Here is a 26,541-nt window from a genome sequence, read left to right on the forward strand (position 1 = left end):
TATAACATAATTTTTGATATACATATGTATGTACTGTGCATTTCAGTTTGACATTAAAAAAAAAGTTAAGTTTATGTACAATTTTAAATCTCAGCTGCAATTAAATAAAAATTTAATTTATTTAAACCTAAATGTCACTTTTTATTTAAGTATTTTGTCATTTAATGACAATACTATGAATAAAATAATGCAGTAGTTAATTAAATTAACACATTTATTCATTCATACACTTTTGTTAAAACTATATTGTGTTCTGCTAAATGATCATAATCGACACTATAATAAAAACTTAAAAAAAACAACAACTATATAATTAACAGCGTGTAAACAGACACCAGCAAATAATACACGAACAATGAGAACAACAGCAGCAACAGCCACATCCATGACAATTGCTAGCAAAAAAGCCAAATGACAAACTTAATACGTTTAAAGAATAAAAGCCATAAAAACACTAAATACAAAAATGATGAACAAAAAAAAAAACAGGCAGACACAGACAGACGGACTTAGAGAAAATAATTCAAGTATAAAGTGTTATATTGACATTTATTTGAAATTGATATGTTACTGTCAAATGACTAACAATGACCCAATCAACCAGCAACAACTACCCCAGCAACAATAGTAATTTCATCAATAACAATTCATTGTCGGTATTGTTGCCAAATACACACATAAATATTCTGAGAGCAAAATTAAAAACACACTCTTTTACGCAGCACACACTCACACATACACAAAAGCTACAAAAATACTAAACTTAATGGCGCGTAACTAACGTTATTGGAGATTGTCATATAAGTTCAAAATCAACATCATCATTAACAGGAGCACAGGCAACAACAGCACACAGCAACACTTAATGCGAGAGAGTGTGACAAAAAATAACAAAATAAACGGAATGTCGAATCAAGCTAAAAGCCACAACATCAGTAATAATGCGAATACTAATACCAATGGCAACAATACATTATAATAATAAAGGCAACATTAACTGAAGCAGCAGCAGCAATAATAAGGATGTTTGATCTGACAATTTTGACATGAAAGCATAAAAAAATCGAGCGAATGAAAGTGAAAAAAAAAACACAAATCTCATACTAAACATTTAGTTTCGTGAGTGTTTGTTATTATTGTTATAGTTGTTGTTGACGATTTCCCTTCCCCCATTCTATCAACAGAATCTCAGTTGATAAAGAAGAATTTAGGTTGAAGCAATCAAACTTTTAAGAACATTTCTAAAATTTCGTAGCCACAATCAGAAAATTCATTCACTGAGGCAGAATTTGTTTTCTCTGTGTAAGAAAGTTTAACTCTAAATGAGATAGCGAGAAATTCTAGGATAACGTTTATATGGGTACCTAGACACATTTATAATCAGGGTAATTGTATAGCAGATGAATTGGCCAGAAAGGGTGCAATTTCGGTTGAAGCAACCAAACTTTTAAGAACATTTGCCAATTCAAAATTAAAAAAAAATTAAGTATTTATTTTTTGCGAACTAACGTAATTAACTGGAATCTAACGATGGTATAACAAAATTTAATGGAAATTGAAGCCATTCCCATACAAATGACAAATGGTGACAGGTGTCATTTGTATGGGACTAAAATTGTTAAGGTACAAAGTGATTTTTATGTGCTATTTAGAGTGACTAGACACGTTCAGAATGCATTGATATGTTCTCAAGGGTTGTTCAATTTTACCGTAGCTACAACTTTGCTAAATATTGTTAGTGAAAAATTGGGAGACCCTGGAAGTTATTCTAAAAAATGTAAAAAAAAAAATTCTTTTCCTATATTTTTTCAACAAAAGTGAACGAAAAAGCTATTTTTTGGAAAAAAATTTTAACAAAATTTATTTGGCGGACTCTTAGCTATATTATTGCCATATAAAGTTAAGCCGTATCACAAAGTCTGAATTAGCTGTTAACCAAAAACTGATGACACCTTTTTTAGAACCCCACTGATTTTCAGAAAATTTGGGGGCCTATAAAAAAAAATCGGTCACCAAAATGGACAAACTGAGTATAGGGTTTTACTACCCTTTGGTAGTAGAGTCGAACCTATACTGTCATGATCTTGTGTTTTTCCAAAAGTCTTCGTTTGTTGCGTAGTGTAGTAAGACAAACATCTCCAAATTACTCGGAACTCAGGTTATGACAACAAATTTTGAAAGGTGAAAAAATATTAACTCTTACTTTTGACTCAATGATTTAATAATACGAATGCATCAAAAATATATTTGTGCTCCGAAAAAGGAACTAGTTCGGAGGATAAAAATTTCAAGCAACTAAATCATTAACTATTTCCACGGTCATCCTTAATGTAGATTGTAAACTATGAATATTTCATGAGTTTTACTCATGCACATCATTCTCTGGGCGCTACGAATAAAGTCCCCAATGAACAAAGTCCCCAAACCGACTATGAATTAAAGCCCAAAAATTTTATACAGAAAAAACCAAAATTTTTTGGGGATTTATTTCATTTTTAAAATTGGGGATTTAATTCGTAATGAAAGTATTCCCCAATTACTGAAAATGAAATAAATAAAATTTTTTGGGGCTTTAGTTCACTTTCTTCAATTTTAAATAAATTTATTAATATTTATATTTTCTGTATTGCCGGCCTTCGGCCAGGCGAAGGGACTTTCTACTCAGGGATGTATCGAACACCGGCTTCGCTAAAATCACTTTTTCTGTAAATCAAAAAAGTACTGTCATATAAATTCAAAAAGAAATTTTTGGTTCACCATGTTTATAAACAGTACCATATTATATGAGGATTTATTTCATTACAATTTTTTTATTTTTTTTGTTTTGAAAAACAATTGGGGAATTAGCTCATGTTGGTTTGGGGGTTTAGTTCCTTTTGTTGGGGATTTATTTCATTTAAAACTTTAGGGTTTCAATTCATAATGAATTAAGCCCACAATTTGGGGTTTTAATTAATTTTCGGATTGGGGACTTCGTTCATTGGGGACTTTGTTCGTAGCGCCCATTCTCTGCAATGTTATTCAAATATTTCCACAAGGATTTCGGTTGCATTCATCTTGGAGAATTAAACCACAGAGTGTCTGCATCGAGTCTGAATTTATTCTTGGACGTCTTTTACACAAAGTATTTATTATTATAGATCCATGATTCAAGCTATTTCATCGATCTTTCTTTCACCAATGTTATTGTAATCTGGTCCCAACACAGCTTAAATCTCGATCTAAGATTTTATTTCCGACTGCTTGAATATGTGTGTTTTGCCAGACTGTCCATGCTTAACAATTATCTATCAGTACAATGATTGTGAGATTTGATTTCAGATGTTATAGAAAATGTCAATAGAAAATTTTATATAACATAAGGAAAGTATAAAATATTCTGTTCATGAGCACAAATTTCATACATACATATATATGTATTTGCCGTTTAAATATATTTCTAACTATGGATTTTGCACTGTGCAATGTATGTTTTGCCACCCATTTTGCATATTCCCATTTAAGTGTGTTGTTATTACAGTATTAAATATGATTGAATAGAGTAACAAATAAGCAATCCTTCAGAATATGTTGACATTTGTTTTCAGTCAGATTCGGAAAAAATTGGAATAAAAAGGATACCAAAAGATATTATGATTTAAATTACTGGGTAAAGGGAAATGTTTATGTCGTCTGAATGTTGACACCTTATTTATGTGTCGGCTCTTAAAAAAATCATATCAGCTTGAGGTTGCAAAAATTACATTATGTATGCGCACTGTATAAAATCCCAACACAACTTCAAAATCCAAAAAATAAGTACATAAACCATAATACTTGTTAATTTTTGCTGATTTAGCCTTAATGATTGACAAGTATCTATGACAATTGTTTCGAATTCTCTGCTATTTATACACACATACATACATTTATTCATGGAGAGTAAGTAAAACCAATGAAGAAATATGCAATTGATTCAGTATGAAGAATTAGGAGCATGAGTAGGTAGATGTACAAAACAAAACCACAAAATACTATGAATATCTTGACAAAGCAGCTATACAGACATACATTCCCTACTTCATTTATCTTATATTGAATGTCAGTTGTACATGAATACAATTCAGCTTATTTGAGGTTTTATTGACATGCCAGAAAATAATGTCATAGATTATGTCAAAGATTTCATGTAGAGTTTGTGTCAACTAAGTTAGAAATTTATATTTTACTTGTCTATCTGTGTGTGAGTTTAATGCTAAAGGTTTGAAAGTGAAACAGTATTTAAAATTAACATTATCTAAAGAATGATAATGATATATAGAAGATTATCACCGGCCTTATATTACAAAATCGATTTAGTTTGTTTGTATTTATAGTAAATGTATTTTGAAGTACCACAAAATTAAAATATTTAATTAAACAATTGTACTTTTGCTATTTTAAGCAGTAAGAAGCAACATTTTAATTTCGCTTACTCTCCACAAAAATTAGCCATAAAATAACCTTTATAAATGACTATGAATATATTTTATTTCCTGTTTCCTTTTGATTTTATTATGTATGGAAAAGTTTAAAATAAATTATGTTGTGGATAAGTCTATGGTTGGCTAAAAATGTGTGAGTGTGAGAGAGAGTTTGTAACGTAATTATAGTGATGAAGGTTCAAGTGATTCATTTTCCTTGTTATTGGTTTTTGTAACAAAATTTCACCCAAATTTCACTAGCACACAAAAACGACAATTTTTAGTTGTACAAAAATACTTTAAGTAAAATTTATTGACATTTACATTTTCACATACTCATTCATGTGCGGACATACACACATACACATTCACAAAAAATCATACATAATACTAGTTTATATTACTTAAACTTAACAGGATGTAACACTGTGAGTTTCGTGAATATGTTCATACTTATATTTCGATCGTTTACATAATCTGTAGAGTTTTCATAGATGTATCAATCGTACCACTAAAATTTTATAGCATAAAGAATTTTAGCTTAAATCACAAAAAAAGCTTATTCAACAAATGTTCAGAATATTAAGATCCATCGAAAACCACGAGTTCAGGTTACTATAGACTACTATTTGTTTCGATCGATGCAGAACGTTCTCTCTGGGATACTCTTCATTCCAGAGCAGAGTATCCCTAATTGGCTATATTCTATCATCTTAACTTGCGAACAAATGATTAAAATTTTGTTTTTAAATTTTGAAAACAAATTATTGGTCATAAATGGGTTTAGTAAGAAAGTATAGTCGGTCATGCCCGACCATATGATACCTTACATCGATGATTAATTATGAAACATAAAATTAGGTGGCATATCTGCTGTATATTAGACCGTCTCACTTTTAATTTTTTTTCGAAATTCCTTCATGAACATCGATTTTCTTAATGTACTCTAAAAATCAAGAATTTTGGCGTATAACACTTAAATATGGATGAACGGGAAGTTGTCTCTCAAATCGCGTTTTCGTTTTTTTAGGCAAAATGCATTTTACTAAATCAAGATTTTTTAATTTTTTGGAAAAAAGTAATTTTGCCTAAAAAAAACGAAAAAACGATTTGAGAGACCACTTCCAGTTCATCCATATTTAAGTGTTATACACCAAAATTCTTCGTTTTTAGAGTAAATTAAGAAAATCGATGTTCATGAAGGAATTTCGAAAAAAGTATAAAAACTGAGACGGTCTACTCTATATATGAAACTTATTTGTGTTGAATTTTATTAGAATACCAACACTTTTAAGAGATTTATGCTAGTTAAAGCGATTTTCGGAAGTGGGCCTTACATGGGAGCTATGACTAATTATAGACCGATCGTCACAAAATTTGGTGGCATGAGTAAAACTAATTTGTGCTGAATTTGGTTTGGATTCTAACCATTAATCGACTCAGAAAGTGATCCTGAGTAGATTGGTATACTTTAACCTTTATGTCAACAGAAGAAATGCTTTACGCACGTCAACAGCAACATACCTGGGTATGTTCATACGCTTTGTGTGGGGAATGGCATGCCGTTAGCATAAAAATACTAATATCTAACATGTTTGTTGGAATTTCTGTATTATTTTTTTTTATTTTGTTAGAATTATATAGATTTTTCCATTAGAAAACATATCTTGAAATTTATCATCAGGAATCCCGAAATTCCCAAACAAATTTTGAAAAATCCCATAAATGGGATTTTTTAGTTTTTTGGGTATAATATCCAGAACCCTTTACAAAATAATGAAAAAAAAACATATTGGGCCATCTAAAATCGGTTACTATATTTTATTATCGACTATGCGATTTGAGAATTTTGGCCCTATAGTTGAAATATCAACAATTTTAAAATTTTTTTTCATCTCAGATATTTAGTGCAAAGTTAACCTTTTAAAAGGTATAAATTCCTAATACATCTTCTTAGAAATTTTTTAGATAACTTAAAAAGAAAAAACGAACTTTTTTACCAAAAACTAGCGAAAAATCGCCTTTTTAAAAAATTTCAAATTCAAATGCATATAACTTTGGAGTCAGTCATGATTTTTAAACAATTATTTTTTTGTTTGACATATATATTTGTTGAAAAATGGAAATATTTGAACCCGCTGTTATCAAAAATGTGGAGTAGTTTGGGTGAAAATGTTGAAAAAATACTATACTTTTCAATTATATCATTATATTTGCATTCGTTTTACTGGTATACATGCTGTTGTCGTAAGGGTGCAACTTTGTAAATGGGATTTATCTTCCAAACGGGTGATCCTATCCTATCCTAACCAAACTTGGGACAGTTGCATAAAACAGTTTGGGCTAACCTATCACGAAATTCAAGTAGATCCGATTATTCATTTCAGAGCTACAGCGCGCTGCTCTGAATTGAATAATAAAATTGGGACAATATTTTTGCACGTTACAAACATCAGCAATAACCCAACATAAGTTTTTTATGTATAATGACGGATTCGTAAAGGGTATTTCAATAGGGACTTCTGAACTTAGACAGTTGGTAGCCGCCATTTTGTTGAAGCTGTCATTTACTCAGTTTGTTTTGCCAAATGGACATAGTGTTCAAATGATAAAATTGTTTTATCAAAATGTGTGTTCTGTTCTGGCCCTAATTTTCATTAGAAATCATCATCGCCAACAAACTAAATTGTCGAATTTGGGATGATACAAATCCACATTAGATGCAAGAGCATCCAATGCATCCCATTATACGTTCCCCTGTAGGATTTTCCTAAGTCGCATGTCTATTTGAAAATGCCACAAGCCACAGCTACCCTCAAAGCCAACAACGGTCAAATTAAGCCTGATTTATGCTCCAGACCCATGACAAATTGGATATATCGGATGCGCCGGAAGCTAAACCGAGGTGGATATTTGAACGATGTCTTTCAAACGAATAAAAAATGTCGATGATATCTCAAGCACAATAGAGGATGCGCTTAATGAAAGACCCTTTATATGTAAATTAAACTATATACATACATATGCATAGAATTTGAGATATGTAAGAAATTTTATAATTTGTTTGATATCAAATTAAAGAGTGTTGTCGAAGACAGAACAATTTTGTATATTTTTTATTGGAACATCAAACACTATTTTGAATTAAATAATTTTTTGGAAATTACCCAAAACTCGAAATTTCAAATAAAATGTACAAACGTTAGCCGATTTTACACAAATTTTTTTGATTTGTAGATAACACAGAACAAATTTAGGCCTTGTAACAGTGCAGATACATTTAAAAGTTATAAAATTTTCAACATTTGATTTTTGAATGACAAAAGATAATTTTAGATTTGGAAGCGCCGAAAATTTGTTATTTCGAAATCTTCTGTAACTGGTACGAAAATATTTTTATTGAATTTTCCAATATATGGGGGATTTCATGTCGATTTCAAAAGTTGGTTCACTTGACATGAAATCCCACATATTGCAAAAATGTTTTAAATAAGATTTAAAGTTAAAATCACGTGCTCTAATCAAAGGACATTTAGTGTATTTGTTATATATTTTAAATTAACTAAGGACCGTTACATGTCAGAATGTGTGTATGTATGTGTGTGTATTATAAAGGATCTTCGAAATGAGCTGTATGGTGACACCAACAGTTTGTGGTTGTTGCAGTGGTAGTTAAAGTCTATGGGTGTTAGTTATGTTTGGGTATGTTTTAAGTATCCTTAATATTAATACGTATGTTTGTGTTTATTATCTGTGTATGTGCGTATTTATGCGTGTGTTTGAGTTTTATAATATGTAGAACATATGTTAAATGGTCCTTTTTACTTGTTATTACTATTGTTGTTTTTGCTAAAACTCTACCATGTATGTACGTACTGCTGCTCATTTGCACGGTTCTCTAGATGCTGTAAATTTCTAAGATTGTAAATTAATGTGTTCTGTTGTTTATGTTATAAACTGACATCATGTTGTTAGACGGAAAACTTAATTAGAATAGAAGTTAATAAAACGTAAAATGTTTGAATATAAATTAATGTCATGTTCTTTTGTTTAGTTTTTTTTTTTTTTGAAATTAAAAACAATGGCATCATTATCTCTTAACATACAACTATGTACTACCATTCAAATATTTGTTTTAATCTTAAGTACTTTTATATCAAGTGGTTTCGAGACTTTTAATGGAATGTTAGAAAATATTTTGCTAAATATTTGAAAGGGTTAACAAACAGTAAATTTTGTCTTTTTTAAGAAAATTTAAAAAGGGTTTTATTTTATTAACTTTGAAATGCTAAATCATTGAGCTAAATATTTCTAGTTCATTTTTGTAAAATATTTCTTAACCATAATCTACTTATAATTTATTATTGAGTTGTTAAAAAAATTGTCCTTTTTAATATTTATAATGTATGGTTATTATTGTTTTATTTTTTGCGGGAATTTTGTTGGCAGGATTAAATATAAAAACATTTTGAAATTTATTTATTTGTTTAACATGAAATGGCAAAAAAAAACAAAAATTACGAGAAAGTTATAGTCATCACAGCAAATTATGTTGTAGTAACACATTAGGTCTTATTACTAAAGGGTATTTCATTAAGCTCTTTCTAACTATAAATTTAAATAAAATAAAGTGTGTGCAAGATATCATCGACAATTTATATTCATTTCATAGGCCATTATGTATGAAATATAACATAGTGCCGATATCGGCTGTGGCTTAGCTCCAATTTTTCATAAATCTGCCGTGTAAATCAGGCTGAATTTAACTAATTGCATGAAGGCCGCCGCACAGTGGGGGATCTGAAAAAAAGTGGAAATAAATCTGTAATTTCTAAACGAATGGCCCGATTTTAATAAAATTTCCTATGGCTATAGAGGATGTGTCGATAAGTTTAAGTTTTGAATTTGGGATTAAACAACCAAGGGGGGGGCCGAGCCACAATGCCCCAAAGTGGGGCACCTCGGGTATATCAAAAATTAAAAATGATGCCAAATTTTTGTTTGCGATCCGATTTGAAAGATTTTTATATATATGGAATGTACTAGACGAGATCATATATTATCTCTTATAGTTTACGAGTTATTCGCATTTGAAAAGTAAAATTTTTTTTTTTGTCTACCTTGTTCTGCCATTTTATGGCTTCAAAATAGATAACTCACAGTAATTAGCTTCATCTTGTAGTGTTCACCGGTATTTGGTTATGCAGCAGTCGGCAAGGCAGTGCTATAAATTGTATTACGAAACGGCAAGATTTTATAATTTTCTGTTTGTTGTTGATTTTGAATCCATAAATTTGACTAGCGGAAAATAAAAGATATACATATTATATATCAGCGTGTAGAAAATTATGTCCTCTTTTCAAAAATGTACAAAATTTTTAAGAATTTAAAAAATTATTGAAGACTTTTTTCAAAAATATCCGAATAAAAAATTATAGCTGATTTTTTTGGAAAATTTAAAATTTTAAAATGCAATAAAAGTTTTGTTTATGAATCGTTTTTAATGAAATTTTACACTTATATAGAAACGTTCGATGCAAATCCAAAAGTGAAAAAGATATTTGTGAATTGTTAATGACAATCCCACAATTCCCAAAAAACTTTCCAAAAATCCCAAAATTGGGATTTTTTTGATTTTTGGATCTACTGAAGGTACCAAGCCTCAGCGTGAGATGACCATGCCCAGAAATTGATCATGCGGAATGTCCAATGTGGCATGAGTTGTATGGCACGTAGCGCCATCCTGTTGAAATCACATGTCGTTGGTGTCCATAGAAGTTGATAATCGTCGACCTATAGCACTCGCTGTAGACTGTGATGGTCTGAGCAACTTCGCTTGCAAAGCAATATGAACCTATGACGCCGGCAGCCCAAAATCCACACCGGTAACTTTTTCGCAATGCTTTGTATGATTTAGGATGTCATATGAATTGGTATTACCCAAACAATGTTGATTGTTAAGCGTATAATGTATTCTTTTCGAATAATGTTGCCCTAAAAGCCCGAAAATATGCTACATGTTTCACTCTCAATTTTATCAAAGGGTTAGAAAGGCAACACTTTTTAAACAGCTCTACTTGTTATTGTTTTTGAAGTTCGTTTGTGTTAACGAAATTGTTTTTGTAATTATTTGATTAAGGCCTGGTAACTTATCAAAATTTTAAACATTGATTATGCCTTAACTATGTTTAAAATTTTGATAAGTTACCAGGCCTTAAAGTATTAAAATTTAAGCAAAAAGTATAGTTTTAGAATATTTAAAAGCTACATATGTATGTATATAAAGGAAAATTTTATAAATGGCAAAGATTTTTGTGATCGTTAAAAATGCAACACATTATGAGTGTATGAGTATTATCTAATAACTCGTGCAAAATATGTTGTCAACATTTTGTGTCAGAAAAGAAAACGCCATGAGAGTAAACTACTATATATTTTTTTTGCTTGGACCAGCACTCAGGGGATGACCCCTACTCATCCCCCAGCAATCAGGGGATGACCCCTACTCATGTAATGCATTGTGTTGGAACTAGGAAAATGGGTTATTGGAAAGAGGATAGAGGGAGTAGTGTTTGTGGACATTTGATTTGAATTTTCCTACATTGAAAGGGACAGGAAGCTTATTCCACATACGGACGGTACGGCTAAAAAACGAATTTTCTCTATAGTGTATTGTGCGATCCACTGACCAATCGACCACATATGGATGAGACCCCGCTGATGAACGCGTATTTTGTATGAAAAAAATTCAAGTTCCAAACGCTTCGTTTTATATTTTTATTAATGGACCTGGAAACATGAAATTTGGCCTAGTAAAATAATGATGTATTTATTTTGGGATTCTTCTATATAAATGTACTTTACTGTACTATATAAATGTACTTTACTGTACTGTATTTATGTACTTTTCTAATTGGAATAAAAATCTGACTATGGTGGAATTAATAGTACTTTTTCATTCATTATAATATATTTCGCCATGAGAGTTGCTGACGTTGACAGAGAGTTGGTGACATACGAGACAACCTCGAAAAATGTGATTTTAAATGAGAGATGTCCAAAGCTAAAACTGTATTTGTGTTGGTGAGCGAAAGAGAGCTCCACTGAAAGAAACGTTTAGTGAACTAAATAAAAGATGCCAATATTTATAAGGCTTTATTTTTTAATAATAATCAAGTCAATAATCTTAATCAAATTGTCGACGACATATTATTATAGCTCATTAATGTAGAGTTCGATATTAATCATTTTCGACAAATTTGTAAATATTTAAAATATGTAAAATATTTTTGTTTCTTATTTTAATACGTTGTTTTGATTAAAATCATTTCAGAAGTAAATTTAGGTGAAAAAATAGACAAAACTTCAATGAGTTTTTAAAGTTTGAAATATATTAAACAATTCAAATATTTATTTCAGTGATCGTGAACAAAAATTTACAAAAAAAATATAAAAAATAGTAATTCACCCGCTTAGCATGTTCATTCGTCGCTGTCTCAGAGACTACTAAATCAAAGAGAATAAGAATATGTGTGTTGTTAGCTTGCACAATTGTGCTATGCAATGAGCTTCTCTGGTCTATAAGTTACAATGTTGTTGTAAGTTTAATTTTCGTTGTATTTTTGTTACTATTATATGTATTAAAACAGAGATGTCCAAAGCTAAAACTGTGTTTGTGTTGGTGAGCGAAAAAGAGATCCACTGAAAGAAAAGTTTTGTGAACTAAATAAAAGATGCCAATATTATTAAAGCTTTATTTGTAATAATCAAGTCAACAATGACTACTAAATCAAAGAGAATAAGAATATGTGTGTGGTTAGCTTGCACAATTGTGCTATGAAATGGGCTTCTCTGTATTAAAATGAATCGAATGTGTGTATGGATTTCAAAGTTGAGACGAGTATAATTTGTTTTTGTTTAAGGGAGTTGGTAGAACATTAGAAATGTGTCGGCTTGTTTCGGTATTAAAGACAAAGAAATTTTAAAGGAAATTTTAAAATGTATGTATATGTATACATACATTTTTTCTAATTTTTGATCAAGATTTTCCATACGGTTTTATTTTTTCTAATAAAAAAACATTTTTCCTTTTATTTTCTATTTTCTATTTTTTTGTTTTATTTTATTTTCTACCAAAACATAAATGCAATTAATTGCTTTTCTCATATCTTTTTTTATTTGATATCGAAAACATATTTTTCTTTGTTCCCCATTAAATTCTTAGTGAATTTATTTAGCTATATCGTTTGTAGAAAGCTAAATCAATAAAAAATGAAATGTATGGCACAGAGAAACCTTTAGGAAACACAAAAAATGTCAACATATAAACCTCGTAAATAAACAACACCTAATAAAAATCCCAGCCTCTGAAATTTTGTTGGTTTTGTTCAGTTTTTGAAACAGAGTGTAGATGGAAAAATACAAAAAAATTTAAAAAAAAGTGCAATAGGAAAAACTGGCAACTGAAAAGAACAAACAGCAGTAGTCTCTGTTTGACATATGTCCCTAACAAACCATTATGTGATGTATCACAGCTCTAAACATGTATCTACAGGACATTCAACAATGATATGACACTCAATCTAACACTACACAGACAAAACAAACTCTAAAATAACTATGGGGGATTTCATGTCAAGTGAACCAACTTTTGAAATCGATGTCTTCCGATCGGGATGAAATTTGCACCAAGGTTAGCTCTATTGGATAGTAACTCAGACACAATTTTTCAACAACATCGGTCGAGAACTCTCTGAGTTATAGGGGGTAAAATTTTGACAATTTGGTCAAACAGGGGTTTTTTCTTATCCATGTAACTTATTACCTATTGTTCTTAGCAAAATGTGTTCCAAATAGTATAGATAGCTATTTCTTCGATCTTTCGAAAAAAAATATTTAAAAAAAAAAATAAAAAATTTTTAAAATTTTTTTTCGAAATCAAAAACTTTTTTGACTTTTTTTTAAAATACGCTATTTTTTTTTATTTTTTTTTTTTTCTTAAAATAAAGTTTAGATATTTTCCTTGAACACCTACTTGGTCGCTTAGTGGGATGCGAGTGGGATATCTATCAAAATAAATATTTTGTAACTCAAAACATAAAATTTTTGACTTTTTTTGCAAAATCAAAAACTTTGTTGACTTTTTTTTTTCAAAATGGACCCTTTTTTAATCTTTTTTTTTAGGTCAAACAAAAGCTTAGATATTATCCTTGAAGACCCTTTTGGTCGATTAGTGGGATGCGAGTGGGATATCTATCAAAATAAATATTTTTTAACTCAAGACTTACAATTTTTGACTTTTTTTTTTGCAAATACGATTTTTTTTCCAAATGGGCCCTTTTTTTAAAATTTTTTTTGTAGTCAAAAGAAAGCTTAGGTCCATTCCTTTAAGATATTTTTAGTCCCTTAGTGGGATGCGAGTGGGATATCTATCAAAATAAATATTTTGTAACGCAAGACATACAATTTTTTAATTTTTTTTTGCAAAATCAAAATTTTTTTCCAATATGGGCCCTTTTTTAATTTTTTTTTTTGCTCAAAAGAAAGCCTAGGTCCATTCCTTTAAGATATTTTTAGTCCCTTACTGGGATGCGAGTGGGATATCTATCAAAATAAATGTTTTAACACAAAAATTGTATGTCTTGAGTTACAAAACATTTATTTTGATATATATCCCACTCGCATCCCACTAAGCGATCAAAACCATCTTAAAGGAATAGGCCTAAGCTTTCTTTATAGCAAAAAAAAAAATTACAAAAAAGGCCCATTTTAAAAAAAAGTCAAAAAAGTTTTTGATTTTGCCAAAAAATCAAAAATTGTATATCTTGAGTTACAAAATATTTATTTTGATAGATATCCCACTCGTATCCCACTAAGGGACCTAAAATATCTTAAAGGAATGGACCTAAGCTTTCTTTTGACTAAAAAAAAAATTTTAAAAAAGGGCCCATTTTGAAAAAAAATTCGAATTTGCAAAAAAAAAGTCAATAATTGAATGTCTTGAGTTACAACATTTTTATTTTAATAGATATCCTACTCACATCTTCCTAAGTGACAAAATAGGTCTTAAAGGAAAAGACCTAAGCTTTCTTTTGAGCAAAAAAAATTTTTAAAAAAAAGTCCCATATTGGAAAAAAATTTCGATTTTGCAAAAAAAAATTAAAAAATTGTATGTCTTGCGTTACAAAATATTTATTTTGATAGATATCCCACTCGCATCCCACTAAGGGACTAAAAATATCTTAAAGGAATGGACCTAGGCTTTCTTTTGAGCAAAAAAAAAAAATTAAAAAAGGACCCATATTGGAAAAAAATTTTGATTTTGCAAAAAAAAATTAAAAAATTGTATGTCTTGCGTTACAAAATATTTATTTTGATAGATATCCTACTCGCATCCCACTAAGGGACTAAAAATATCTTAAAGGAATGGACCTAAGCTTTCTTTTGACTACAAAAAAAATTTTAAAAAAAGGGCCCATTTGGAAAAAAAATCGTATTTGCAAAAAAAAAAGTCAAAAATTGTAAGTCTTGAGTTAAAAAATATTTATTTTGATAGATATCCCACTCGCATCCCACTAAGCGACCAAAAGGGTCTTCAAGGATAATATCTAGGCTTTTGTTTGACCTAAAAAAAAAGATTAAAAAAGGGTCCATTTTGAAAAAAAAAAGTCAACAAAGTTTTTGATTTTGCAAAAAAAGTCAAAAATTGTATGTTTTGAGTTACAAAATATTTATTTTGATAGATATCCCACTCGCATCCCACTAAGCGACCAAGTAGGTGTTCAAGGAAAATATCTAAACTTTATTTTAAGAAAAAAAAAAAAATAAAAAAAAATAGCGTATTTTAAAAAAGAGTCAAAAAAGTTTTTGATTTCGGAAAAAAAATATTAAAAATTTTTTATTTTTTTTTTTAAATATTTTTTTTCGAAAGATCGAAGAAATAGCTATCTATACTATTTGGAACACATTTTGCTAAGAACAATAGGTAATAAGTTACATGGATAAGAAAAAACCCCTGTTTGACCAAATTGTCAAAATTTTACCCCCTATAACTCAGAGAGTTCTCGACCGATGTTGTTGAAAAATTGTGTCTGAGTTACTATCCAATAGAGCTAACCTTGGTGCAAATTTCATCCCGATTGGAAGACATCGATTTCAAAAGTTGGTTCACTTGACATGAAATTCCCCCTATGTATTTTGTGTTAGTATGCTTCGGTATAGAAAACAACAGCGTTTAAAGGTAGGAAATCGTAGCTAAATTCTGTAATTTTAACTACACTAAAGTAGTTTAACATTTAGGTCGTAGTATTGATGGCTTCAACAGCTGTCATCAAGTTGGAAGTTTAAAGAATTTGCTGATGCCGTCTGTGTTTTAAGTTGGCAGAACTTTATATAAAAACACAACCGGTTACCAATCCGCAAGCATGGGTTTTAACTTAAAATTTTCATTTCAAAACTTTTCATTCCAAAATGTTAAAATTGTGCTTTAGTTTTAGTTTCTTCTAAATTTTAATAAATAAACGTATTCCTTCGAGGATCTGCCATATTTATACCCATACAGTAATGTGTGCCAAAATGCACACAGAGTGTAATAGACATACAAACTGGGCTAGTTAGGAAACTTTTGTTATTGTGTACACAAAACAAATATATACTAAACGAAATATCTAAAAAAAAACAATTTTGCACCATTAATCAAATACAATTACAGGAAACACTATAGAAAAAACTAGAGAAAAATCAAGCCATTTTTAAAATAAGAGGAAACGGAAATATATTCTGAAGTTCAGGCATTTTAAAGACACTAAAAGTAGATTATCTTCTTACCTGAAACCCATTATATTTGCAAATATAAAGCGAAACATATTTATTTCTAGGATCAGATCAAATATTTTAAAAAAATATGCAAAAAAAAACCGTTTGTTTTTAAGAATTTTCAAATGGAATTTCTTTAGTTTAGCATGCAAACATGCTAAGTGCATTTATACAAGAGTATGTCTCTTTTGTCTTAAAATAATACTTATTTGATAGGATTTATAATGTTAAATAATCACAGTTTAGAAGATGTGTTCGTTTTGGGGACTTAGCTCAAAATCACGATTGAAAAAACAAAAACCCTTCAAACTTTTTCTCAAGATGATTTGAATAGGAGAAAACAACAACATTTTAAGGGCAAAACGGATAGTTTAAACTGACTATTATTTATTATAAAATCAAACAAAGATTGTTTTTATTTAAATATGGCGGATTGTAAAGGTAAGAAATTAAAAGAAAACAAAACTCCTCTCAACATTCGCATATTTCTACATCTATGTACCTCAAAATTACTTTCGTTTTATGTCACGTACGATATGCCCTTATTTCATTCGATATTTTGGACAGCAATGTTTCGAAAGAACTTATTATTTTTTGAAAATGAAACATAATGAATAAAACATAATGACCAAATTATTTTTCAGATATTCTTATTTTTGCAAAATCTATTCCACTCTATAGGCGTACAAATGTCACGTACGATGACATGGAATTGCTTATATATTTTGCATACATATATAGGGGTAATTTGCTACGAAGATTGATTTCCGTTTTTGATTACACAAACAATGTATTTTTGCATATTCTAACGTTTTTTTTTTAGATATAAATTTTCATTTATCATGTATTCAGATTTGATTTAGCTGCATCTACCTCCAATTGTTTACGTAACTAAGATTGTGTTGTAGGGTGTCTTATTTATAGAATGGTATACATACTATGTACATATTTATACGTGTATAATACAGGGACATACAAAAATATTTCAAAAATAAAATACAGAAAAACAATAAAAAAAATGTATGACAATGTATGTAAATTAGGGTGGACCTTATTTAGACTTCTTCAGACATTCGAGATTCGGCACTGCTGTATCTTTTTTTAATTTCGTTTAAAAGGTTTTGAAAATGGTAAATATAAACCTGAAATTCGCACAAGCTTTTGGTGCAAGGCTGCCCTGACCTATTTCATTATATATATACAAACACACAAAAAATAAACATATTTGTATCGAGAAAGTAAATATTTTAATGTTATTTTTAAAATAATTTTTTTTATAAAATGCTGCGTTTATGAATTAAAATGTGTTTAAACCTAAGAGAAATTTATTAAATTTTTTAATTTAAATTTCGATTACCCAATTACAATTGATGTTTTTTTTCAATCTAAAATTGGATTTCTTAGTCTAAATTTTAATTTCCTCAATACGAATTTCGATTTCAAATTTAGCCCACGACTTTCATTTAAATTATTTTTTCTTGGAATATGTCAAATTATATATGGGAAATTCCATATCAACGTACGTGACATTTGTACGCCTATAGAATGGAATAGATTTTACAAAAATAAGAGTATCTGAAAAATAATTTGGTTTTTATGTTCCATTCAGAGGGTAATATATTTTCAAATAATAAAGAGTTCTTTCGAAACATTGTTGTCCAAAATATCGAATGAAATAAGGGTATATCGTACGTGACATAAAACGGAAGTAATTTGAGAAAATTTTCGAATCGTGAGAGCCGTTATGTTTTCTTTTAATTTCTTAGACTAAACGAAATATTTTGCCTTTACAATTCGTCATATTTAAATAAAAACAATCTTTGGATGATTTTATAATAAATATAATTTAATATTGTTCGTGGCATACCGTACGTGACATATTTTTCTGTCATTAGAAAATATATATTCGGTTTCAATAAACAATTTTATAATAGCACATAAACAATCAGAGTCAAATTCATTTCACACTATATGCTAATTGGGAGCTTAGTTTTAACCGCAAGTTTAGACTAAAACACGCCAATTAAATTAAAAAATTAAATATAGTCAGTTTAAACTATTATGTTTGCCAATAAAATGCTGTAATATGCTCTAAATACTTACCCATAGTAATATTTTTGTGTTTTCTTCTATTCAAATCTTCTTGAAAAAACGTTCCAAGGGTTTTTGGGTTGCCCATATGTATTGTATATTAGAGTGCTCTAAGAATGTAGGGACCAAATCAATTTTTAAGATACTAAAAATTTTGAGTCTAGAAAACTTATAAACAGTATTCCAGCCCAAACGTATCCATGGTCCAACAAATTATTATTTTTTTTTAATCACGTTAGCTTTTAAAAATATCTCACATATTTTCATTTCTAAATCATTAATTTTCAAAATGCACAACGAAAAAAAGTACGTGGACAAATACTTAAAATTTAAAAAAAAAAATCCAAAATGAACTCTTATAAAAATAGCTAATGATTTGAGGGTTCATCGTCCCACTGTTTCTAAAACCATTAAACAGTATAAGGAAGACTTGAGCAATGAAAAAAAACCAGGAGCAGGAAGAAAAAAAGTTCTAACAGATATTGGTAATGCAAAGGAAGTCGAACAACTCTTTCGAAGAGCACCGAACACTTCTATTAGAAAAGCAGATCGTAAAATTAAATGCTCGTGATTCTTTTGTGCGCAGCGCCAAAGCTAATGCTGGCTTGAAGTCGTAGAAAGTTCCAGATCTCAATGCGGTAAAGAACTTAGAAGCAAAAGAACGAGCAAAAAAATTAAGGTCAAATTTTATTTAAAACAAGTAAGAAAGTATGGTCAGTCAAGGCCCAACCATATAATACCCTACACTAAATAAAAAGCAAAAACTGGTTTCTTTTAAAATTTCAATAATTTATATTTTTGAGTGATTTTCGAAAGTGGGCCTTATATGGGAGCTATGACCGATTATGGACCGATCACCATAAAATTGAATCGTGTGATTTATGTCTATATGAATGTTTACTATGTTGAATTTTGTGAGTATACCAACATTTTTAAGCGATTTATGAACGTTATAGTGATTTTCGGAAGCGGGTCTATATGGGAGCTATGACTAATTATGAACCGATCGTAACAAAATTTGGTGGCATGAATTTTGTATATATAGAACTTATTTGGAGCTGAATTTGTGGAGATACATATATAAATTAAACAATTACGACCGATAAAGTCCAATTTCGGAAAGACATTTGTATGGGGGCTAGGTGAAATAATGGACCGATTTCAGCCAGTTACAATAGGCTTAGTCCTTGGGCCGAAAAAATAATGTACCAAAATTTATCGAAATATCTTTAAAATTGCGACCTGTACTCTGCGCACAAGGTTTACATGGACAGCCAGCCAGCCAGTCAGCCAACCGACCAGACGGACGGACGGACATCGTTTAATCTACTCAGAAAGTGATTCTAAGTCGATCGGTCTCGCACCCACATTTAGAAACGGTTGCTCCTAACGTTAGCCAATTTTGATAATATTTTTTTTTTTAAATGACAGAGGACCTTGGGAGCTTCGAAAATCAGAAGCGTGCAAAATAAGGGCTACCCTAATGTGCATTCACATATTTGGCTAAAATATTTTTACTACTTGTACAACAAAAATACTGTTGTTTTACTGTTATAAAATAAAACGAAAATAGAAAAACAGTGTCGGAAATGTGACAGTTAACTATGTAGTTTAGTTTTTTTTTATAGTACCCTACTAGATGAATACAAAATAGTATAAATTTTGGTGAACTATATGGGACTCTAGCCTATACTACAATATAGCTTAACAGTGTTTCAATAATAACTTGTATTGATTTCAGTATTAAATGGTGACAGTTATTGTTACAACATAAATTTTAAAATTTTACTTTTTTCAGAATGTTATAACTTCCTCAGGAGTTAAATGTCCATTTTAATGGCCTAAATATTGAATTTTTTTCACTTGGAAGGGTAACACAAAGTCATTTTTGCTGTTTAATTTGAAAATGTTTTGATATTTCCTCTTTTATGTTCGAATTCAGCTGTATACATTTGCTTATGATACAACAGGATCAAACAGTTTCAGCAAACTTTTGTAATATTTTGTTGTTTATGTAGAAACTCCTTTTGTTAAATATTGAGAATAAACAAAACAAATTTTTATTCAAAAATAAGCCTTTCTATTAAGTATATATAGCTTGCAGTACTGTTACTCATACATATAATCAATAATTAAATGGTTAATTAATTTGTAAATGTTTTTCTGACTATCTGGTTGTTGAAAACTGAAGACGAAGTTATTATTTGAGGTAACTTTATTGAAATTGTAAAATAAATTTCAATATTATTCTGTTTGCGAAAAGTAAACTGTTAGTTTAATATCCCAGCAAAAACTTTACTTACTTAGTAAGCCAGCAAGTAATATTGCAGCCAAGTCATAACTACTTATTATTTGACTGAAACACTACTTACCTTTGTTCGAGATTTTTAAAAAATTCATGGGTCAAGCTTACAAATGTACTTACATTCAGCACCGGTATAAGTAGTTACAATCAAAACAGAAACAATATTGCCTTGTGTGAGAATCCAACAGTCATATTATTTGCTTGTGTTTGATAGTCAAGCTGCTAACTCACTGCTCCATGTACGAGTTATTTTATTGTAAGTTAACAATAGTTTTAACATCAACATATAAATGAATATGATATGAACAAAAAAATTAATGGCTTTGACTGGTGGCGAACCACTAACCTCCCGTTTTCCAGTCAAAAACACTAGATGGCTGTGCTAAATGCAAAAGTTCATTACCAACCCGTATAAAAATAAGTACCTATTCTAGTAAATAAAATAATGTGCTGGGTAACCACCACTCATTACAAAATAATGTATGTGGTAACTAGTTGACATTACAAAAATTTACAAAATTTTTGCTGGAATATTAAAAAATATTTTTTTCTCTAAATATGTGAAATTCAATAGAAATGGAGTACTTTACGTTGAAATAAAACAGAGACAATTATTTTTAAAATCCATTAAATTGGCTTTATTAATTAGATAATTGTATGGCCGTTTTCAAGTGCTCGATCGTTTCGGGTTAATCTGCATATACCTGGGACTTTACATATCCACATAGAGAATAATCTAACGGCGGTAAATCACATTAACAGGTACATTTCTTGAAATTATTCTTTCGCCAAATGTTTTTCCAACCTGCTGAAATACGAAGGCCTTTCAGTTGAGTCACGAAGAAGTTAGTAAACATGTCTATCTACCGCTCACCGTTGACTGTAACGTTCAGATCATTATTATTTGTTAAGACATATGGACCAGTGATTCCACCGGCTCCTAAAGCGCACAAAATGGTGAGTTTTTAAGGATTCAGTAACAGCAAAGGCTGTTACTCCATGTACGCGGGAACACATGACCGAAATCATACTTTAGCATTAATGCCATAAAATTATCTAATTAATAAACCGAATTGGATGGATATTAGAAATTTTTATCATTGTTTTATTTCAATTTAAAGTTCTTTGCCTCTATAAAACAAACCAGTTCATTATCTCATATTGGAAAAAATGTTTTACGATGGAAAAAAACTTGGAAAACAACCCAGCGCACAGTGCTTTGTTCAATGGACAAAAATCAAAAACAAGATCATGTCTTTGATGTTAATGAAATTTTTATTTTTCAATAGACAACTAAATAACTCATTCGTATAAAAAAGACTTTTTTATAAATATCTCTTTTTGTCGTCACTAGAGGTCGCTAAAGTTAGTACATTTTCAACATAAATTTTATGGAGAAAAATATATATTTTTTAAGGTTAACTAAAATCATTATTAAAAGTTCGTTTTAAAAGATACAAACTCACGATTGGCTGCAAATGAAAGAATATGAATGTGGAATTATGGAATATTACTGTTTTTGTCAAAAAAGGTTTAACAGGTTTAATCTGCGCAATTTTTAATAATTAACATTTTTTTATTGTAAGCCTGAAATTCTAAAACTTTGTTGGAATATTAGTAAAATACGTGTTAATCTATTTTGATTATGTTTTACTATAGAATAGGCATAAGTATTATCTATAAGAAAATGTAATCAATAGTTGTTCTTTCGTATGAATTTATTAAATTAAAATTTTGTTTTTGTTTAAATGTATAAATTACCATTTCGTAAATTTTCAATTTGACGGTTTGGGGAAATCACTCCAGATTTTTGTTTTTTTTACAAAATAATACCGTTTTTTCTTTTAAATAACTAAGAAATATTGCATTATTTAACAAAAGTAGTTTAATGGCATAAAGTGTATTAATAGGTCATTATTTGGTTCTTGATGTTGTATGTTTTTTTATTGCTGAAATCAAAAAAAATTCCAAAGTTTGATTTAATTTTGAAAAAAAACATGTTAATCAATTTTAATTTTTCTTTAATTTTATCTAATGCCTATTTCTAGTTTATTATAATGTGAAATCAATTTTTGTCCGTTTTGACTAGAACTTTAAAAAAAATTAGTTTTTGATGGAACCCATAAATAATACATTTTTACCGTTACTCAATAATTGAATATAACTTACATATCCTTAGATTGAGATAGTAATATGAGCTTCTGCTGATATTAGGAACACTTAAAGTATAATCCAACATCCAGTTTCTAATATTACAGCTGAACCATAAGGCTATCAACATTTGAAAATGTCCATCTATCCGTCCTTCCAAATTTAGAAAATATATACAATATTTCAGTATTTATTTAAAAAAAAGGATATATGGCAGTTATGTAAATCCTTGCTAGAATTCAAATGTTAATAACTAAATTAATCTGATATTATAAGAGAACAATAATTTCTGAAAATGAATAATTTTATTCAGGTTTATAGGTGTTTTATGGAAAAGGATGTATGGCAGCCACCCGAATCCTTGCTGCGATTGTAATAAAAATTTTCACAAACAACAATAACTTTATTAAAATGATTATAACCAAATTGGTTCCAAAATAAGAAACGATTTTTTTTAAAAAAAATTAGATGTTATACAGGAAATCTTGATGTCTTGGAATTATGAATATCATTCCGATAAAATTTTCATAACTTTGCATCTAATATTATAAGAAAACAATAATTTCTGAAAATTAATAATTTTATACAGGTTTATAGCCACCCGAATCCGTGCTGCGATTGTAATAAAAATTTTCACAAACAACAATAACTTTATTAAAGTGATTATAACCAAATTTTAAAACGTTAGGAGTATAACTGTGAATTTTATTCAAAATTATATGTTCAGGATATATGGGAGGTACCCGTGTCCTTTCACGGATTTTTTCAAGAATTAATTTTTTTTCTTAATCTTACCAAAAGGTAATATTCCACTAATTTTTATTCGTCTGCAATAACTCCTTCTATTTTTGTCCATTGCCTATATGAAAACAAAGCACTGTGCAGCGTAGGTTACAGGTATATTACAAATTGTGTCTAAAAATTATTAGAAATACCCTAAAATTCAGAAGTTGTTCTAAAAAAACTCACTGACCTGTAACTCAGTGAGTTTTTGTCCGACTTTTTTAAAGGGTTTGGAAAGAAAGCTGATTACGCTTTAAAATGATGTGCATTCGTTGATAAATTTGTAAGTTATAAGTATTGTTTGTGTTAAAAATATCTAAAAAAAAACAAAATTTATCATCTTTTTTTATTTTAGTCGCTTTTCATTGCATATTTTGATATGAAAGCTTATACAAATTTATATCAATGTATAAAGGAAATATAGCTGTTAATAAAATATGGTTTTAATTATTCAAATCGGACAAATCAATCAAATCAACTTTTCATTAACACCTTTTTTATTATTTTCTCCCCCAGCGCATATGAATAAAAAAAAATCCAAAAACTATAGGAAAACAATATTTGTATAATTTTTAATTTACAACTTATTCGAAAATGTTTAATAACTTTTGCAAATATAAAACAATTTTAACAACTAATGACTCATTTATGTCTAAAAATAGTTAAGTATTGTTGAAGTTGAAAAATTATGAAAAAATAAAGCGAAAACTAAAACAGTTTTTAAAAATAACTCAAAATTTTGAGGATGTTTCAAATTCTTTGAAAACAGTTTTAGTATGTCCTCACCTAGGCATTCATTAGGTCGCTTTTCAAGTTCTGACAAAAAGCATTAAATCGTAGCAGAATGTAGTTATTTTTAGCCAGTTTTTATTATTAAAAGTAGAATCTGACATTAAATCCTCTTAAAAAACATGTAGTGTTAAATCCCTTAAATTTTCATCAAAATAAAAATAAATTTTCCAAAAATTCCTTAATCCTCTGTTGGTGTTTATTTACATTTATTGAAAAAAAAAAACAAAAACACTTATATTTTATAAAAGCTATTCATTCATAAAATGAAATTCGCACAAAAATAATTTAGTATTTATTTTGGGATTTAACTTAACAAATAAAAGGGGAATAAAATATATAAAAATTTTTTATTATAAATTTTAATCAATAAAGCTATAAAATGCTAATAAACATTTTTCTATACTTTTCTTTCAATTCGTTTTCTTACAGCATTGGCTATAAAACTGAGATAACAAATTCTAATGTCCATAATCAATTTGCTAATAAAAAATTTAATTCGAATGCATTCAAAACACAATCACCAACATTAGCTGAACGTTTAGAAAAATTCCGACACAAACAGCAGCAGCAGCAGCAGTGGCAGCAACTAGAGCACGAGCAACAACTACAGCCCTACCCAGAGCTTGATGAAAGCTTATCACATAATAATTTGTCGTCATCAGTTTATGGCAGTAATAAAAGTGATTTGAATAAAGACTCAACGCAGCAACGAAATCAGCAATTCGAACAGTCAGGGTCATTATTGAAGCGCAATTTATCAGCTGAACAAATATTTCAAAACAACAGCAACAAACAAAATCATAATTATTATTATACTTCAAATAATAATAATAATGAGAGTGTAGCTGCAAACGAAGAATTTGCACAAGAAGAAATATCAAAGAATTTTATTTCTAAAAATCCCTCCAGTTATACGAATTTCATAAATCATCATCATACAGAGTTCCTACAGCCACCAGACGTTGCAAACGTTTTTCATGAAGACGATCTAACACCTGTGCCAAATACAGCCAAAGTAAAGCGAGTAGTTGTTCGCAAACGTATCATACGAAAATCCAAATCAAAAGATCTAACTGAAACCCCAATAGCCGACGAAGACACAACAGCTTTAACTAAGAAACCAGCAGAAGCCCGTCAAAAAACCTTGTGGCTGGAAAATTATTTGCATAAATTCAACAACCAAAAAAACGAAAACACCCTCCCTCCCGAAAATGCAAAGTTAGCTAAAACTTTAAATACACATACTTCGGACATTCCTAATTCAGTAAGAGGTGATAGAGCAACAACTGGTGAAGGCTTCATTATGGGTATGTTGAGGACAATGAAACTGAAAGAGCGCCTGGCGATAAGTCTGGGTGCCACTTTAATACTACTAACTCTGTTGTTGGTGGTTGACGTACAAATGGATTTTGGTGTCACAAATCGTCATTTGCTACCGTCACAGCAGGCGACGATACAACATCAGCGTTTTCGTTTACCCCCCGACGATGGTGGGGTACTGAGAGATTTCAAACGAAAGTTCCTGCAAAAAAGGTGAGTCTGTGTTTATATATTTTAGCTTAAGATAGGTTTGTATGTTTGGCTGAGTTGTAAAAGATTAATATTTTAAACACATATAAACAGTGAGTTTTAATTTCTAAGAAAATTAATATAAATCATCTACTTTTGAATAATTTGTCATCTACTAGTGTTGGATGGACGGACGGGTATAAATTGACACATCTTTCCGTTTCGGCTATATCATGATTACAGCATAAGTACATCTTTTTCGTTATTGTAATTGGCTTGGTATAGGAGTTTCTGGCGTTACCACCCAAAGGCGAGTGTTAGAAATTGTCCTGAGCCACAATATTTTCAGTAGACTTTTGAAACTTTTATCGATAATAAATTGTAACATGCTGACGTCATAGTTAGCAGTTGAAGTTTCATCATACGGATAAGAAATTTAACATTCGAACTGTAAAGTTCTAGATCCATGATACTTTGTAGGCAACATAAGGAGAGTACATTGTCATGTTGGATTCCGTTGGTGTTTTCCTGATGTTATTAAGACCACCAGTTGAATTATAATGTGCAGTTTGCTTTCCATATGAAGAAGAGTATGCTTCAGCAAACAAAAATCATCTGCATAGTCAAGTTCTTCAAAATTTCTCTGGAGTACCC

The 26,541-nt window shown here is 29.6% G+C and overlaps 1 protein-coding gene across 1 annotated transcript in view; it reads left to right on the top strand.

Moving 5' to 3' along the window:
- Positions 1 to 26,541, top strand: part of LOC135952597 (uncharacterized) — a 234,651-nt gene that overhangs the window by 23,168 nt on the left and 184,942 nt on the right. Inside the window, exon 2 of the mRNA XM_065502613.1 lies at positions 24,808 to 25,911. Within this exon, the coding sequence (XP_065358685.1) occupies positions 24,808 to 25,911 (1,104 nt within the window). The remainder of the gene's footprint in view (positions 1 to 24,807; positions 25,912 to 26,541) is intronic.

The sequence above is a fragment of the Calliphora vicina genome, chromosome 1 (genome assembly GCF_958450345.1).
Source record: "Calliphora vicina chromosome 1, idCalVici1.1, whole genome shotgun sequence".
In the NCBI taxonomy this organism is placed as follows: Eukaryota; Metazoa; Arthropoda; class Insecta; order Diptera; family Calliphoridae; genus Calliphora; species Calliphora vicina.